General features: G+C 55.5%; 1 protein-coding gene across 1 annotated transcript; it reads right to left on the bottom strand.

Annotated features, from left to right (window-relative positions):
- On the bottom strand, positions 1-12,084 carry mus201 (rad2 superfamily protein mus201). Its single transcript, XM_037220434.1, has 16 exons — positions 11,788-12,084; positions 10,501-10,643; positions 9,572-9,724; positions 8,294-8,484; positions 7,582-7,777; positions 7,090-7,188; positions 6,425-6,618; positions 6,171-6,235; positions 5,338-5,492; positions 4,954-5,112; positions 3,938-4,031; positions 3,358-3,477; positions 2,527-2,757; positions 1,879-2,066; positions 538-1,299; positions 1-18 (listed from the first exon to the last, which is right to left on the bottom strand). The coding sequence occupies exons 2-16, from the start codon at positions 10,609-10,611 to the stop codon at positions 1-3; spliced, it is 2,736 nt and encodes a 911-aa protein (XP_037076329.1). The 5' UTR covers positions 10,612-10,643; positions 11,788-12,084.
- Between the last annotated feature and the right edge of the window lie 3,865 nt (positions 12,085-15,949).

Raw genomic sequence — 15,949 nt, 5'->3', positions numbered from 1 at the left:
TCACGCGCTGTCGCTGCTCTCCGAGAGGTCGGCGGTGGCTCGGGTCGGCCGCGCGCGGGGCCGAGCTGACGTCGGCCGCTGCCGCCGCCGGCCGCGCGCTCTCAGCAGCTGGACGGCGTGGCGGCGCGCCTCCGCCTGGCGACGCTCCGACATCTGCCGCTGCGGCACCTCCTCGCCGCCGGCCGGCCGACCAAACGACCAGCACTGCGGCCGGTCGGTGCTCGGAAGCGGCGCGGGCCGCAAGGCGTCCGGCGGCGGCGCGGGCCGCACGGCGTCCGGCGGCGGCGCGGGCCGGAAGGCGTCCGGCGCCGGCCTCGTCGGCTCTGGACGAGCCAGCATCTCGCCGCCGGCCCGTTCCGTCGGCTGCTGACGAGCAACCCCGGCGGCAGACGCCGGCTGGCCCGCCGCCGGCGGAAGGCCAGCTCCGGCGCCGCCGCCCGGGCCGTCAGCCTCCACGTCCGCCGCCAGCGCCTGCTCGAAGGTGCGCTGCCGATGGCCGGCCGCGTCGCGACAGGAGCGGCCGGCGGTGGGTGCGGCCGGTAGGCCCATGCGCCGGCGCAGCTGTGCCTCGCGCTCCAGGCGCAGCCGCGGGTTGTGACGCAGCAGGGCGCCCAACATGCGGGCGCGCACCTCGCGCGTGGTGGGCCGCGGCGCCGCCGGCTGCACGGCCGGCTGCTCCTGGCGAAGCTGAGCGCGCACCAGGCTGGCTCGCTCACGCATGCGGCGCACCAGCAGCACGCGCTCGCGCGCCTCCGGCTCCAGATCGGTCAGGTCCGAGTTCACGGCCGGCGCAGCCGAGCGGGCCGGCGAGGGAGTTGGCCTCGCGGACGGGCCGGCGACTGCCGCCGCAAGCGACGGCGATGGCGAGCACCCGTTGGCGTCCACGGTCGGCCTCCTGGCGCGTCGCTGGCCGCGACCGCGGCCGCCTCTGACGGGGCGCTTCTTGGCGGCACCTCGGCCGGCCGGTCGGCTGGAGCTGGAGGGACGGGCCTCGTCGGGGCAGGCCTCCTCCCGATCGACAGCCGGCGCCGGCGCGGGTTCGGCACACGGCACCCCCTCCGGTCCGTCCAGGGCGTCCAGTGACGCCAGCAGCACCTCGTCCATGCCGTCGTCCATCAGCAGCACATCGTCATCGGCCGGCTCTGGCGTGGCGCGGGCGGGCGGCGACGGCGGCGGCGACGGCGGCGGCGACACCTCGCCCTTGACCCGTCGCACGGCGCGCTGCAGACGGCGCGACGCGTCCGACGGCACCTCCCGCTGAGGCTCAGCCGAGAAGTATGCGTCCAGCCGCCGCTGGCCCTGGCGGCGCGGCGCGCAACAGCGTCAAAGTGGGAGCCAGGAGCCGGGGGCCCGAGAACCAGGAGCCGGGAGCCGGGCGCCGGGAGCCGGGCGCCGGGCGCCGGGAACCCGGCGCCGGGAGCCGGGAGCCGGGGGCCGGGAGCCGGGCGCCCGGCGCATGCCGCGCCGCCCGCTCCCAGTCACGCAGCGCGGCGCCGCCGGCCAGCACACGTCCCGCACATTACGCGGTCATTAACGATACGGCTATCTCGGCGCGCGTAGCCGCGTGCCGGTGATGGTGTTTTGCCGTGTGTGGCGATTGACCGATAACATCTTAGGTCATAAGATGGTGTAACGAGCTGTGGGGCACGACAACGATGATAGAATGCGACATTTTGAGGTTTGCATAGAAATTCCATAACGCCTCTTGATGGTTAGCTAGCATGACACAAATCCATTTTCAATTAAAAGCATTATGTATCCTTATATATATATATATATATATATATATATATATATATATATATATATATATCGCAATACCGTGGGCGGCGAGGCGGTCGGCAGGCGTCTCGGCTGCCGCAGCGGCGCGCGCCGTACCTGGCTCTGCTGGTAGCGCTGCATCATTGGCGTCAGTATGGTGTCGGTGTGGCGGCCGTCCCAGCCGAACTTGGCGGAGGCCAGGTGGCGCAGGCTGTCCAGGTCGGGAGGAGCCCAGCTGAATGGCTCGCGACTCGTGTCCACCTCCGGCTCCAGGTAGGCGGCCAGCACCGCCTCCGACGGGAAGCCTGCGAGCGTGCCGGCGGCGCTGACAATACCGCCGGAGGGGGGGGGGGGGGGGGCAGTGACACCGGCGGCACGACACTGATAACACCGCCAAGGGGCCACGGCGATGATGCCAGTGTTACTGGTGGACCACGGCAGCATGTTGAGCACTGCCCGCATTGCATTGCAAGACATGACCCATGACACATCACGTTACACGACATCTCTTGATCTTATGGCAGCCACAATGTGTGAATAACTATTACAGTTGACGCGCCATTAAAACCCAATAACTAACTGAAGCGTTACACATGTGTGACACGTCGGCCTCCCCGCCTGCGAAATTCAAAACAAAACAAACGCGTGCCACGCAATCTCCGTTTGCGTCACGACAGCGGAGCAGACGCCAGAGGGCGTCCCACCCTTCTGACCGGCGACGGACGGCTCGGGCGGCGTCACGCGCCAGACGACCTCACGACTGACCCTGCGACAGGTGCAGCGCAGCGAGACTGCGGCGGATGGGGGTGCGGGCGGCCACGTCGCCGGCGCGGCACTGCTCCCACCAGCGGCGGAAGGCGCGCAGACCGGCCAGGCCGGGGCCCGGGAACTCGGCCAGCACCTCCAGCGCGCGCACGCAGCCGACCGACTCAACACCGACTGTGTAGTCGCTGCCGGTGAGCAGCGCCACGCACACCAGCTTGTCGCGACTCATGCCTGAAACGACCCGTTATGTCATCTGACGGCGGTTGGCCCAGCGGGTGAGGCTCGCGTCCGGCCGACTGACGGGAGACGGAGGTCCGCCTGCAGACGTGAGCGGCGACCCGACCTGCCTCTCGCCGCGGCCGCCGCCAGGAGCCAATGTCGTACCGAGGGCGAAATGGAGACGTGTTAGGAATGCCGGAGAATTGTTGAGCATTGTGAAGTCGCCAAAGCCCAGCCATGCAGTATGTTCAGTTTGGAAAAAAACCGTCACTGGTCCCACTAAGGTCAGAAGACAAAAAAAAAAACACGCCATAGTGGCTGGCGAGTGGGGCCAAGGTGGCGAGCTAGGTAGCAGCGGCTAGTGTGCAGACAGGACGGCAATCCCCCATTTCTCTCTCTCCCCTCCCAAGACATTACAAAGTTGGCTCCCACGTAGCAGCTGAATGTGGCTTGTAAAATGCTCAATAGTGAATTGGGGGAGCAAAATAAATCATCGCAAGCACCTGTCTGCTCCCATACTGCTACGCCGCCGTGCGGTTCGGTCATTGTCACCACGGAAATGTACGCTTTTAAGAACACGGTCCAACGAGCGTCAACCTGAACGGCCCATACCCAGCGTTCCCCGGATGTCTTCCGCCTGGTACAACTCCACAAACTTGTTCTGGTTGAAGAAGTTCTTGTACACGCGGTTTCCACCGAACAGCCATATGTCGCTGTCATCGGTGATAGTGCCTGAAAATGCGTGAATACGTTCATTTTTCAATGTGGTACTCGTATTCCGTACAAAGTTCAAATTGTTAAGTCAAGAAATTAGTCATTTTCAGGAGCGCGAAACTATGGACATTTCAAAATGTTACGTGCGAGTTTGCAGAACAATCTAAACGCATGCGGCGTTTGACGCGATAATTTGCCACGCATGTTCGTCACACTCATGGAGTGTGAGGAACTCTCATTTTGTGGTAAGGAGTGTGAAGGCCTGGAAGCCAAGGCACTTAGGTAAATGCTCCCTACAAGTTGCATGTGCAGTGATGTAAGGCATCACCGCGACGCGCCATGGCAGGGAAGCTGTTTTGAATGTCAAGCGAAATAGCATGATTCGCGAGAGCCGCAGGCAGGTGGGTGTGCCGGCAGAAACCTCGTGGAGCTTTTGCACGGCCGCCGCGGCGAGGCAGCCGCCAGCCACAACACTCACCCTCCGTGAGGCCAGCCATCTCCAGGAAAGCACACTGCGCCTCGGCCTCCTTTGGCGACACCACATACGGTATGCCGAACAGCTGGAGCAGTGTCTAGAACGGACGGCACAAAACACGTGCTATCACTCCTTCAGGTTTGCATGTTGTGAGACGACTAACGTGCTATGGTGTCCATAGGGGCCTGAGGCACAGCGATGAGGATATTTGCACGGGCTTCGGCCGCATCTCTGTCGCCTGAATTTAGTCCTAACGCTTTGATCGGGTGGTAAGGCCTCAAGCCAAGCAGCGCTTGTGTGAAGCCTGGCCCCACCATCAGGCCGTGAAGTTCCAGCTGCACGGTAGGATTTTGTGGCTGAAGTTTCACGTCCTCACCACGGTCCACCCCGCCCTCCGATGTCACCGGAACTCCTAGCGCGGCCGCTGCTACCAGCCACCAGCCATCCCAGCCAGCAGCAACAGCAGGCACCGAAGCGACTAGAACCCACCGCCCCACCACGGCCAGGCTGGGAGGCTTTTTTCCCCCGTTGATGTTGTGGAAAGTTGTCAAGTTTCCCGCCGTTAACGGCGATCGGTGATGGTGGCGTAACCTCGACACAGGGCAACGCTGCCATTGGCTGCGTCCCCACAAACGTCAGCCGATCCCTGGCGGCGGTGTGGCGTTGTCGGGCCGGTGGTCAGGCGTCGCGCTTCGAGCGGGCGTCACGGTACGTGTGGCTTCTCGTGAATACAGTCGCTACAATCAGTTTTACCTCACGTGACAGCAGCGGGTAGTGATGATGGCGATCAGACGCGCACGCCATCGGCGGGAAATACAAGGCCAGTGCTTCAATGGCGAACCCTGTCCCCACACGCGTAAGTTCAAAGTGAAGAATCTGACATGATGTAGCTACCCTTGTCGTCACAGCTAAGCACTTAAGGATGGCGCCTGACAAAAAAATCCTTAGAGACTTCGTTCGACGACTCGGTGTTTTGTGCCGTACTGGGAGCGTATGTGAGAGAAACCAGACGTGCTCACCTGGATCTCGACGTACATCTGGTCGGTGACATTGGCGGCCAGCCGCTGCTGTCGGCCACGCTCTTCCAGCAGCTCCATCTGACTAACGGCCAGCTCCTGGGCCGCCTCGCGCAGCTCGCCGTCATCCACGTCCTCCCACAGCGCCTCCTCGCCCACCTGCTGCGTCGGCACCGCCTCCGGCGCCACTGGCCGCCGCGGTGAGACAGGCAGGCCGCGCGGCGTACCTCCGGCCGCCGGGTCGTCGGCGTCCTCCGGCCAGGCGGCCGTCTCGCCGGCGGCCGGCGACGGCGGGCGAGGCGGATATTGGGAGGCGGCGCCAGCCGGGGGAGCGGCGCTCCGGCCATACTCGGCACGCGGCCCGGCGCCGTCCCCCGCGCCGCTCGCCGCCTTCTTCGCGTCATCCTCACGCCGCTCCGGGCTCCCGTCGCCCTCCACGTCCGGCCCTTCAGCGGTCGGCACGCCTCGAGCCTCCTCTTCCGGTCGGGAGTCCCCCGAGCTGCCATTCGTCTTGACGCCCGGCTCTGTGCACCCGCCCGGTCCTGTGGCACCAGGGACACCATCACTCTCACCGTCCCGCAGGTCCGGTTCTGAGCAGGACGGCGCGTTCGGCGACCCGGGCCCAGGCGGAGGGCCGCCAGACGGCGCCGCCGTCGCCTCGGTGACCGGCTGCGGCGTGTCGGTGACCGGCCGCGGCGCGTCCGTGTCCGCAGCCGCGTCGCTGTCGTCCGAGTCACTCATAAGCTCCACGGTTTCCTGTGGCGGTGGAAGGTCGGCTTGTTCGACGGCCGCGAACACCTCACTGAACGGGTCATCGGCTCCCAGCTTCGCGAGTGGGTCTATCGAAATCGTCAGCGGCTTCGCAGCCGATCCGCGCGGGTCCGTTTGCTTCCGTTCGGCTGTCAGCGGCGCGGGCGCGCGCAGGGCGGCGCGGCGCAGCTTTTTTGGCGCTCCCGCTCCTGTCGAGTTTCTCGGACGTGAGGGCCGGTCCGGCGCGCTCCCAATCTTTGGCATGCTCTTGGTGACTCCTTCGAGCGTGGGAACTTCACTAAACGTCACTCGCTTAGCTGCACTGTTCTGCGCCGGCTCTGTTTTCTCGTCAGTTTGTGGCAATTTTCTTTTTCGAGGCGATTTTTCCGTCTTCACTTGGTCTTCAGCCGCAGTTCCATCTTGGAGCCACTGAGCGGAGAACTTCAAATACAAGTTTGAATACTTTCTACCCATTTCGGAAAACGCCTGCGCCGTGTGAGGCTGGGCGTCCGGACAGCCCGAATCCTGCGAGTCGCTGCCGGAGGCCGCTTCTGCGTGCCGGCCCGCGGAGCAGGTCGCCGCTCGGCCCCGGCCCGCCGTCGGCGCCTGCGCTGCGCCTCGCCGCCGGGAAGCGGCCAGCCGGTCCAGCTCACGGTCGACGCGCGCAGCCGAGCCGCCTCCGCTGGCGCCGGCGCCACCGAACAGATCGGCGCCGGCCAGGTACTCGGCCGTGTCCGCCGCGTCGAGCAGGCCCGTATCATCCTCCTCCTCCGACTGTGGCTCAAGCTTTGGCTTCGGCTGCGCCTGCGGCTGCGGCGTCTGCTGACTTAGCACCAGATAAGTGTCGGCGCGCGAGGCCATGCGCTGTGACGTCACCGTGCCCGGCAGGTCGATGCCCATGTGGAGCAGCTCTGTGTTCTGGAACGAGCCGGGCGTCGGAGCTGAGAAACGGCCGCGTTCGTCATAGTGACGGTTATGGCCTGGGCTGGACACCCCACTTGCCCATGGCAGCAGAGTAATGCAAGGCACACATCAGGATGTCCTGAACGAGAAAATGACAAGCGGACGCCGTCTTGTGCACAATAAGTAGACACGCCCCTTTAAATGTACATGGTACTAAATGTTCTGCATTACTACCATGAGTCAATAAACAAATTCATAGCAATACTGCTGGTACTAGATTCCCACGCGAGCGTCGCAAGGAACAAACATCACTGCTTAGTACCAAACATGTTCACGTTAGCACAGTCGGCACATTAGCACAGTGAGCGCTAGTGTCATCTCACAGGTGCCCTGCTCCTACCAGCATGCACATCGTTTGCCACATAGCATGGGACGTGACATCTAAGCATCGAGCCACACAAATTTCTACTCGGAGCATGCTCTTACTCTTTTGGTGATTTCGGCCTCCACTTCGTCCATTGAAACCTGGAACTTCTTCCGCTTTAGCAGCCGATCCATTTGGAAGTCGGAAAAGCTTCCCGAGTCCTGGAACATGAGCCGCAATGAGCCATGACGCTACATGGCCGCGCCGACCCGTTATTCGGGACAGCATTCCCGCAGCAAAGTATTGGCACACGTCTTTTCGCCGCTGGGGCCGCGACACACGCAGCTCAATCATCGTCGAGCGTCGTAAGTCACAGCAGCCAACCTCATACCAGCATGACAACACACAACTCAGAACCAACTCAAGCCAAGCAGCGAAACAAATGCGCTCAAAGTGCGCCCATTCCACAAAGGATGCTGCGCACATGTAAGGATTCACAAAATAAAGTGTTACTCGACACGCGCTGCCTAAAAGATTACACAACATGGCCACACGCCAACAGTTGCACTTTCTGTGCAGCGTGCGACGTCGCACAGAAAGCCGCAAACACTGACCTTGGGCATCTGGTCGATTTTCCCCCATGAGTTTTGCTTTCTGGTGTCCTTCAGGTCGGAGAGAATGTCGTGCTTGACCTGAGGCGCCAGGTTTCTGAACTGCTCCGAGTCAAAGTCGAAGCTGTGCATGTCTTGACCGAGGCGATCCATGATAGCATCAGTCTCGCTGTCCGAACTGGAGTCGCTCTCCTCGCCTCTGCGGGCCGACGGACATCACAGAGCCGGTCAGTGCATGCAGCGTGCTCCCACAGCGGACAGTGCGCTACAGTATACCGCTCCCAAGCCTATGCTTCGGATCCTAGCGGATAGTGCACTGCGGTACATCGCTCCCTAGCCTACGCTTCGGATCCTAGTGGATAGTGCACTGCGGTACAGTGCTCCCTAGCCTACGCTTCGGATCCTAGCGGATAGTGCACTGTGGTACATCGCTCCCTAGCCTACGCTTCGGATCCTAGCGGATAGTGCGCTGTGGTACATCGCTCCCTAGCTTACGCTTCGAACCTTTTGTGTAGCCAGATGAGCGCAACCACACCACACACCGCAACGGCTTGAACTGCAATAAGTTCTAAGATGCCAACACCCTGTACGTTATCAGCACAGGCTGGCCGCGGCAGCACTGATCCTCCCCCCCCCCCCCCCCCCTCCACTCCCAGCCGCCCGTCCGCCGTCGCCCTCCGCGCATGTGCCGCGTGTCCGGCCAGCTGGTACCCACGGCGGAGCTCCCGGCGGCGGCGCCACCTGGAAAGGGTCGGCCGGTCCGACGGTGCCCACGGAGAGCGGCAGCGGGGCCGCGTCGCCCAGCACTGCCCGCAGCGCCTCCTGGCGCAGCAGGTTCTGCACGAGCTTCTGTGAGCTGCGGTCCGCGGCGCGCGAGGCCGTCTGCTTCTTCAGACGACGCGCCGCCTGCGCCGCACAACAGGACAGGTCAGAACACCAGTACCGCCAACAGGAGCGCACGTGGGTGCCAGAGCGGCTGTGTGGGACGACGTTTTGTACATGTTCACGTGGTTGACATGACAACGACACCAGGATAAGTCATGCACGCACAAAACCAGCAAGATTCAACTCAACTCTGCTTACGCAGGCATTTAAGACATCTTCTGCGGCCGGCAGCGGCCGGAGTGACCACAGACGGGACGGCTCAAATACACAGCCTCATCTTCTGCGGCCGGCAGCGGCCGCAGTGACCACAGACGGGACGGTTCAAATACACAGCCTCACCCAAATATCACACGGAAATAGCACGCGATCCAACGGCTTGTATCCGAACACCTAGGTTTTACATACAGAAAACTGGCCCAAGATTTCCGTTCCTGGCACCTAAACATGAAAGTGGGGTCGGTGTTAGACAGATATTAACTTTCGAAATCGTTACAGCCGAGCTGGGATATAGAAGTGAAAATTTTTACTTCATGAGTAGGACTTGATCAGCCTGCACCCCCAACTGTAACAGTGGTTTACCATCCCATTCAAGCACAGCAATTAATGGGCGAAATTTGGCGCATCATTTGGCAGCTTGAAAAGGCCTGTGAGATCAAGGCCAAGGTGTTGTCAGTATCTAAAAGAATGTTAAAGAGAGTTATAACATGCCAAGCGACCTAAAGACTGAATAAGAGTAAGCTCAGTAACTAGTACTCCCAAGATGCAACATAAACTCAGCTCTCTGGGCCCAATCTATTCCCAAAAACAGCTGTTTGTAGTTTCCATACTGCATGGCTAGTTGCACATTGACAAGACTGTCACATATATTTTTTTATTCACAGCCAACACCTCTGACCAGCTTTACCTTCCTGAGCTTTACTTTCCTTGTATGGCTCTCAGGTATGGTCATCCTATGGCAAAATAAGGTCAAAATACCCATGAATAAGGAGGCAAGATCATGTAAAATACAGCATGCAGTGTAATTTGTAACCCAGCAGAGCAAGACACCTCAGAGCAGGGGCTACACATCAGTGAAATAAAGGCCGTTGGTCAGCATGGCAGGTCATACCAGTGTTTCACGCTTGAGTGCCGGGACGCCGCCGTCGAACACGAAGACCGGCTTGATCTTGTATGTGAGCAGTTTGCACACACGGTGAAACACACCCATGAGATGGGCGTTTGGCAGAGCGCCGTTCTGGCCATCCCGATAACCTTTGATAACCTGAAACATTTGGAATGGAGACCAGCCTAAAGAATGGGGATTGCTTTACTGCACCAATGGCAAAAAGACCATAGCATCACCAGGTATAAACATCACTTGTCCAGGAGAAACATCATCAGGTTTCAGCAAGCTGAACACACATGGAGGCTTCAAAAACATGCTGGACATATTTTGGGTGCAAAACTGCCTTCATATGTTTGGCTTCACATGACAAGGCTCAGTTCTCTAAGTTGCATCGAGTATCAACAACTCAACCTACGAAAAGCTAACTGGCCACCCCAACAAATCTCTCAAGAGTTTTTTTTTTCAAAACACTGGCAGAAAGTGGGACTGGGTGCTTGGGTGAGATTCACAGGTGGGGTTGGGTGCTTCAGTGATGTTAGCTCAGCATATCCTGATAAGACCATATGTGACCTGGTACATGGTAATCATCTAGCCTTTGATGCTTGCTACACTTGAGAGATGAAAGGTCACTGCAGAACATCTGAGCTGGCATGGGAGATCCCAGAGCTCTACCACCATTGCTGTGGCTATATCCCAGACTCTATACAACCTATACAACCAGTTGTCCCTGGAGAAGGCATCCCACAAGATCAGACTACAGTGCATCCCTCAAAGGTAGCTAAGTGCAAACAATTGATACAGCAGCTTCAACAGCTGCCAGTCAAAGATTATTGTATCAATATTAATGCAAAGAAGCCATTGTTCATCACTGCTGGAACATTATTAAATGTCAGGTCTAACTTTTTCAAACACAACTTGCATACTCTTCTTACCTGATTCAGCCAAATAGAAACATCTACAGCCACAACCTTGCCTTCCAGGCGTTCTAGGGGAACTGGCTTTCCACAAGGTTCAAGCAGCTTCCACAGGCCCAAAACTCCCATTCTTGCAGCTGGCAATTATCTGTTTCTTGAACCTGCAATGTAATACAATTATAGTCAGGGATCAGTGTGATAGAACAAATATAGTCAAAGCATAGGTTTCAGCCTGATATTCTAACTGATTTCAGAACCTTTCTATATGGATGACTCTGTGATCATATTTAATGTCGGTGAAAGCTTGTTTAAGAGACACTATCCCCAGTAGAGCAGTTTCTGTTCAACATTTAAGTTTAGTCAATATTCTTAATGTGCCACACTACTGCAGCATAGCTACCAGGCTCTCTGGCTGCTCATTCCACCATTGTTCTAGCTGTCAGCTGCAAAATGGGGATCAAAGACAAGCACCATCAGTAGAGTTTCTGGGGCACAACCCAACATGTCTCCTCCATGCTGGTTGATTTCAAAATATCCTTAAGCTGGGTGTAGCTATTACCAAATTGCAGTGATCAAATACTACAGTGCTGCTTGAAGGGGCTGCACAAGGCCTTAGGGAGGAGTCTAAGCCTAGGGGAGGCCTCTCACCCATGGTAATGAGTTGACCATAACTATGAACATATTAGTGACCATTCCTGTTTCCATGTATGCATGCATATAAATTCACTACCCTTGCAAGGCTTTCTCAAGTACATCCTATCCTGCTCCCAACTAAAAACCGCAATTTTCCTTGCTGCTAATCAATCTGCTGTGGGCCGTACTACAACTTAACTTAATACATCACTTGACTACACGATATACAAATAGTTCACTAACATGTGATAATGATCATTCTTAACTTTAAAATAAATGTCATGTAGCCAGCTTCTGCATGCAAGGCACAACCAGCTAACAGCACACCTTTATTCTACTTGCATGACCATTGGATGAAACTATACTGTTGGGTATTTTTCTTTAAATTGCCATAATGTCACCATAAATACTTGACATATCTGGTTTCAATGCACTGAAATAAGTGGTGGCTGTTCACAGACTCTGGGCATTCAAATCCATGGTGCATATGCACCAAGATTTGGAGCTGACTTCACCATGCTTGTTTGGCATGACTGATGCGCATATAAACACATAGTAGGCAGCATGGATGAGAGAAGCTTACAAAAAGCAAATTATAGAACCAGGATTACCCATCAGCAAACTCCATAACCAGCATGTGCCAAGTAATGACAACTTGCCCTACAACAATACCTATGTGCTTTGTGGAATGGACAGTTTTTGAAGACAGTGGCAGGACTGCTTGCTTGACAATAGTTCAGTTCCCTAGCAGAGCCATGCAGCTACTGTGAAGGCACCACCATTTCTCCAGCTGTCCAAAACGACTCACGACCAGTGGTGAATACCCAATTTACCCAGAATAAACATAGATTTGCCCATTCCACTCCATTGACATTGGTTTCATTGACCACGGATGTATCATGGTGTTCTGGATTAATCCAATTGCCACAAAACATCGCAATATTATGTTCGGAGGTACACATCAAAAGCAAATTACAACGCTCTGGCAAATCATGTTTTTGGCCATATCATTTTGGCCATTGTTGGTCAAAACACACAGTATTTCAAATACACTTCCTTCCTTCTAACAAAAATTGCAGAGCTATCGTAGCTCGTGCGCCACAGACGGCGCGTCCACTGCATTGGTTGTAAGTGGGCGTATATTTGTTTCCAAGTCGCTAGAGCTTATTTTTCTAGAGAGTTTTATCGGTATTTTATGGCATTTACTGACTTTAAAAATGTCCTTAGATTCGCGGAGACCCTAGCGGCCCCGTTCGACCTGTCGTCAGCACGATCTGGAATGCGTGATGTCACGCGTGCTGACGGTGCATTCGAAAGCTGATGAAAGCTTTTTTTATTTAACTTTCCCTGATTTCTTTATCTTTTACTCCACATCACACACTTACTTTGGCCCCGTTCGATCTGTCGTCAGAACGATTGCCAGCTGAAATGCGTGCAAGGGTGTCAATTTTTATCAATTATTGGGGGGCCGAACCGACAACCTACCTCCCCCAATATTTCACTTAAGCCTTTTCACTGAATGTCGGCCCCTTTATTTCGATTAAACGCAATATATGTTTCTAACCTTTGTAGAACTTATGAAAGTCTGCAATTTAGGCAGTATAAAAGTCATGCAGAATTGGATCCAGAGAGCAGGCTCTGGACGCACGCATCTCTTCTGATCGGCAGGTGAATGCGCCACCTCAGGGCATCGATGACGCTCTTCTACGACGGTCATGAGACATGGTGCACATTTTGGTTGTGGAGGAGGGGGATGGGGCCCACCAAGGACTTACATTATCCCCATATTCCAGAGCTTTTCACTTAAGCCTCACAAACCAACACGTGCCTTACGGCGTTAGGTGTGTGAAGTTTATTGCATTGGTTATCCGCTTACTTATTATGATTTTATCTTGTGGTAAGGACAATCATGACCTTTTGTTATGTGAGAGTGGTACGAGACACTGCTACGCAAAAAGATCAAAGAAGTCTTTGTGTTGTGTCTTTGTGTTAAGTCTTTGTGTTATGATCACCTTTTATCCACTTTTTAGCATTCCGGCCAAAAAAAAACATCGGGGAGCCAAGCCAAAAACTTGTACCTGTTCGGCCGACCATGGGCACCTTCAGAGCCCATGGTCGGTCGAACAGGTGCAAGTTTTTATGAACACAAAACGATACAAAATTGGGCGCCTTTGGACTTGCAGGCGAGTAAGAACAGTTGCAAGCGAAAGTAAAGGACCTGCAAGCAGACAAAAGCTTCAATGATTTCAAAGCTGTTTTTTGGGAATTTTGAGCTTCATTACGTTGTCCAGAGGCCCCATGCTCTTTCCGCCTTCCACGTTGCCCTCGATTTTTTGCATTTGCCTGGAGGGCCCTGGCTGTTGCTGGGCCCCCTGCTGGCGTGCTAGAGCAAGGGGCCTTGTCACGTGCCACGTGCCAGAGCAGGGGCCCCCTTGTCACGCAGGGGCCTTCCACGGATTCTTTACATTCGCCAGAAAGGCTCTGTACGCTATAGCTGGGGTCCCATATGTTAACTTGCCGGAGTATTATCGCTCAGTGGCCTTTTATATTGGCCTTGGTTAACCTACCGTCACACTCGTGGTATGCTCATGGATACTCTAAATTGGTCAGGGGCACTTCCAGTTCTTTGTGATTTGCTTAGGGCCCTACGCTCTTGCCGGGTGTCCATCTGTTAATCTGCTGAGGGCACATCGGTCGTTCGGGGCCCGCCACACTGAGTCTTGGGTTTTTTCTAATTGAAAAGAGGGCCCCGCACACTTGTCGGAGTTCCATCTGTGAGCCTGCTTGGGCACACTGAATCGTTTTGGGCCTTGCACACTGAGTATTTTAATGTAGGACCCTACGCTCCCCTCGGGGGCTATCTGATAGCCTGCTGGGGTACACTCGATCTTTTGCATGCCCTCCATGCTGGGTCTTGGGTACTTCTTATTTGAATGGGTGGGCCCTACGCTCTTGTCGGGGACATATCTGATAACCTGCTCGGGCATATCCGATCGTTCGGAGACCTTATGCATTGGGTCTTGGGTGCTTCCTATTTAAATGGAGGGCCCCACGCACTCGTCGGGGGGGCCTCTGTTCGCTTCTTCGGCGACACTGGGCTGTTTGGGACCATGCACATTAGGTTTTGGTGTTTGAAGTTAGGGCCCTGCGCTCCTATCGTGGCCATCTGATAACCTGCTCGGCTAGGCTTCATGTGTCGATAGCTCTCCGCATTGGGTTTTGGTTACCTCTTATTTGAATGAAGGGCCTTGTGCTCTTATCGGGGCTCCTTCTGATAGGCTGGTCAGACACATTGGGTCGTTATGGGACCTCTACATCGCGTAATTCCTATCTGAATGGAGGGGCCTACGCTCTTGACGGGGCCCTATCTGCTAACCTGCTCTGGCGCATTCGGTCATTCAGGGCCTTTCATATTTGAATGGAAGGCCCTGTTTTCTTGACGGGGCTCTATCTGTTAACCTGCTCGGGTACGCTCGATCCCTCCGGTGTCCTCCATGCTGTGTCTAGAGTGCCTCGTATTTGAATGGATAGCCCTGTGCTCTTGGTGAGCCCCCATCTTTTAAGCTGCTCGGGCCGGTGGCTGATACAGAGGGGGGGGGGGGAGATGAGCGGGGGAAAAGCACCGGACCATGCCGAGGAGACCCATAGACTTCGAAGGGGTCGATAACCGGCTGAACGGACGCAGTTTTCTAATAAAAGCAAAACAAAATTGCCGTCTTTAGGTCTACAGGCGACAGTATGGTTGCAAGCGAAAGCAAATAGTTTATAAGCAAGCAAAATTGATTCTTTGCTGATTGAAAATGTGGTGATTAAGGAAATATTTTGGGCTCATTACGCAGTACAAAGGCCTTACGCTGTTGCACGGGCCATGTATAGCCACTTGCCTGGTCGATCTGACTGCCATGGAGCCTTCCACGTTGCCCTTGATCTTTTCACATTTTTCTGTGGGTGATCCCAAGGCTGCCGCTGGGACACTATCTGCTTTCATTCCTGGGCACTCTTGATCGTTCAGGGGCCCTCCACCGATTCTTCCCATCCTACGAAAGGCTCTATATGCTTTTTCCGAGGCCCCATATGTCAGGGTACACCTAGCTGCTCAGGGGCAGCAGCTAGGTCACTCTTTTCACTTGCCCAGAAGACCCTGCACTTGTTGACGGAAGCCTCCTTGTTGGCCTCGCACGCCACCCACGATCGGTCAGGTTATGTTCCTATTGGCCTTGCTGCCTTAGAGCAGCAATCGGATATGCGCCGATGAATTTCTAAGCTCAATCGTCGAACGTAATGTTACGTGCCGCTGACGTCGCACGTGTCATTTTCCTTGACCGTTGAGTATGTGTGACAATGATCAAACTTGTGCATCAAGCTCTTAACATATTTTAATTGCATGACATTTTGTACTCCTTTATTTATAACAAAGAAAAGTTTGCATTAGTCATTAGTCATCGCTGTTTTCATCGCCCAGCCGCCTACCCGTAAATAAGCTAGGAATCAAGTCCGTGCTGGGCTCTGGTGGTATTTAACAGCCAACTTAAGTTTATTTGCCTGTTTTTCCGAAACGCCTAGATTAAAAATCCCAGGATTTAACGTGATATGGAGAAAATGAATGAGCTCGAAGTATGTGCATACGTAACATGCCTATCTCCATAGGGCTGTGCACAGTGAGATGGATTCCCGTATTTATCCCGTCTTTATCTTCATCCCTTTGAAGATGAAGATGGTAACCTGTGGTCACCAGTTTTAAAACGGCTGGTGAAATTGCATGCGCTCTATCTTCTGGTAAATGCTAAAAGCAGATTAGTTTAGCGATTTCCGAGTTTGGACTTGGCTGCAATGC

This window comes from Pollicipes pollicipes, unplaced genomic scaffold (assembly GCF_011947565.3).
Source record: "Pollicipes pollicipes isolate AB1234 unplaced genomic scaffold, Ppol_2.1 Scaffold_4295;HRSCAF=5057_pilon_pilon_pilon, whole genome shotgun sequence".
Classification (NCBI taxonomy): Eukaryota; Metazoa; Arthropoda; class Thecostraca; order Pollicipedomorpha; family Pollicipedidae; genus Pollicipes; species Pollicipes pollicipes.
Note: the sequence above shows the minus strand (reverse complement) of the source record. Positions and strands in the feature narration are given on the sequence as shown.

Coding starts and splice junctions, on each gene's coding strand:
- mus201 (XM_037220434.1), bottom strand. CDS start 10,611: ATGGGAGTTTTGGGCCTGTGGAAGCTGCTTGAACCTTGTGGAAAGCCA. Junction 7,189..7,581: donor AAATCGACCAGATGCCCAAG/GTCAGTGTTTGC, acceptor CTCATGTTCCAG/GACTCGGGAAGCTTTTCCGA. Junction 3,478..3,937: donor GATGGCTGGCCTCACGGAGG/GTGAGTGTTGTG, acceptor ACGCATTTTCAG/GCACTATCACCGATGACAGC.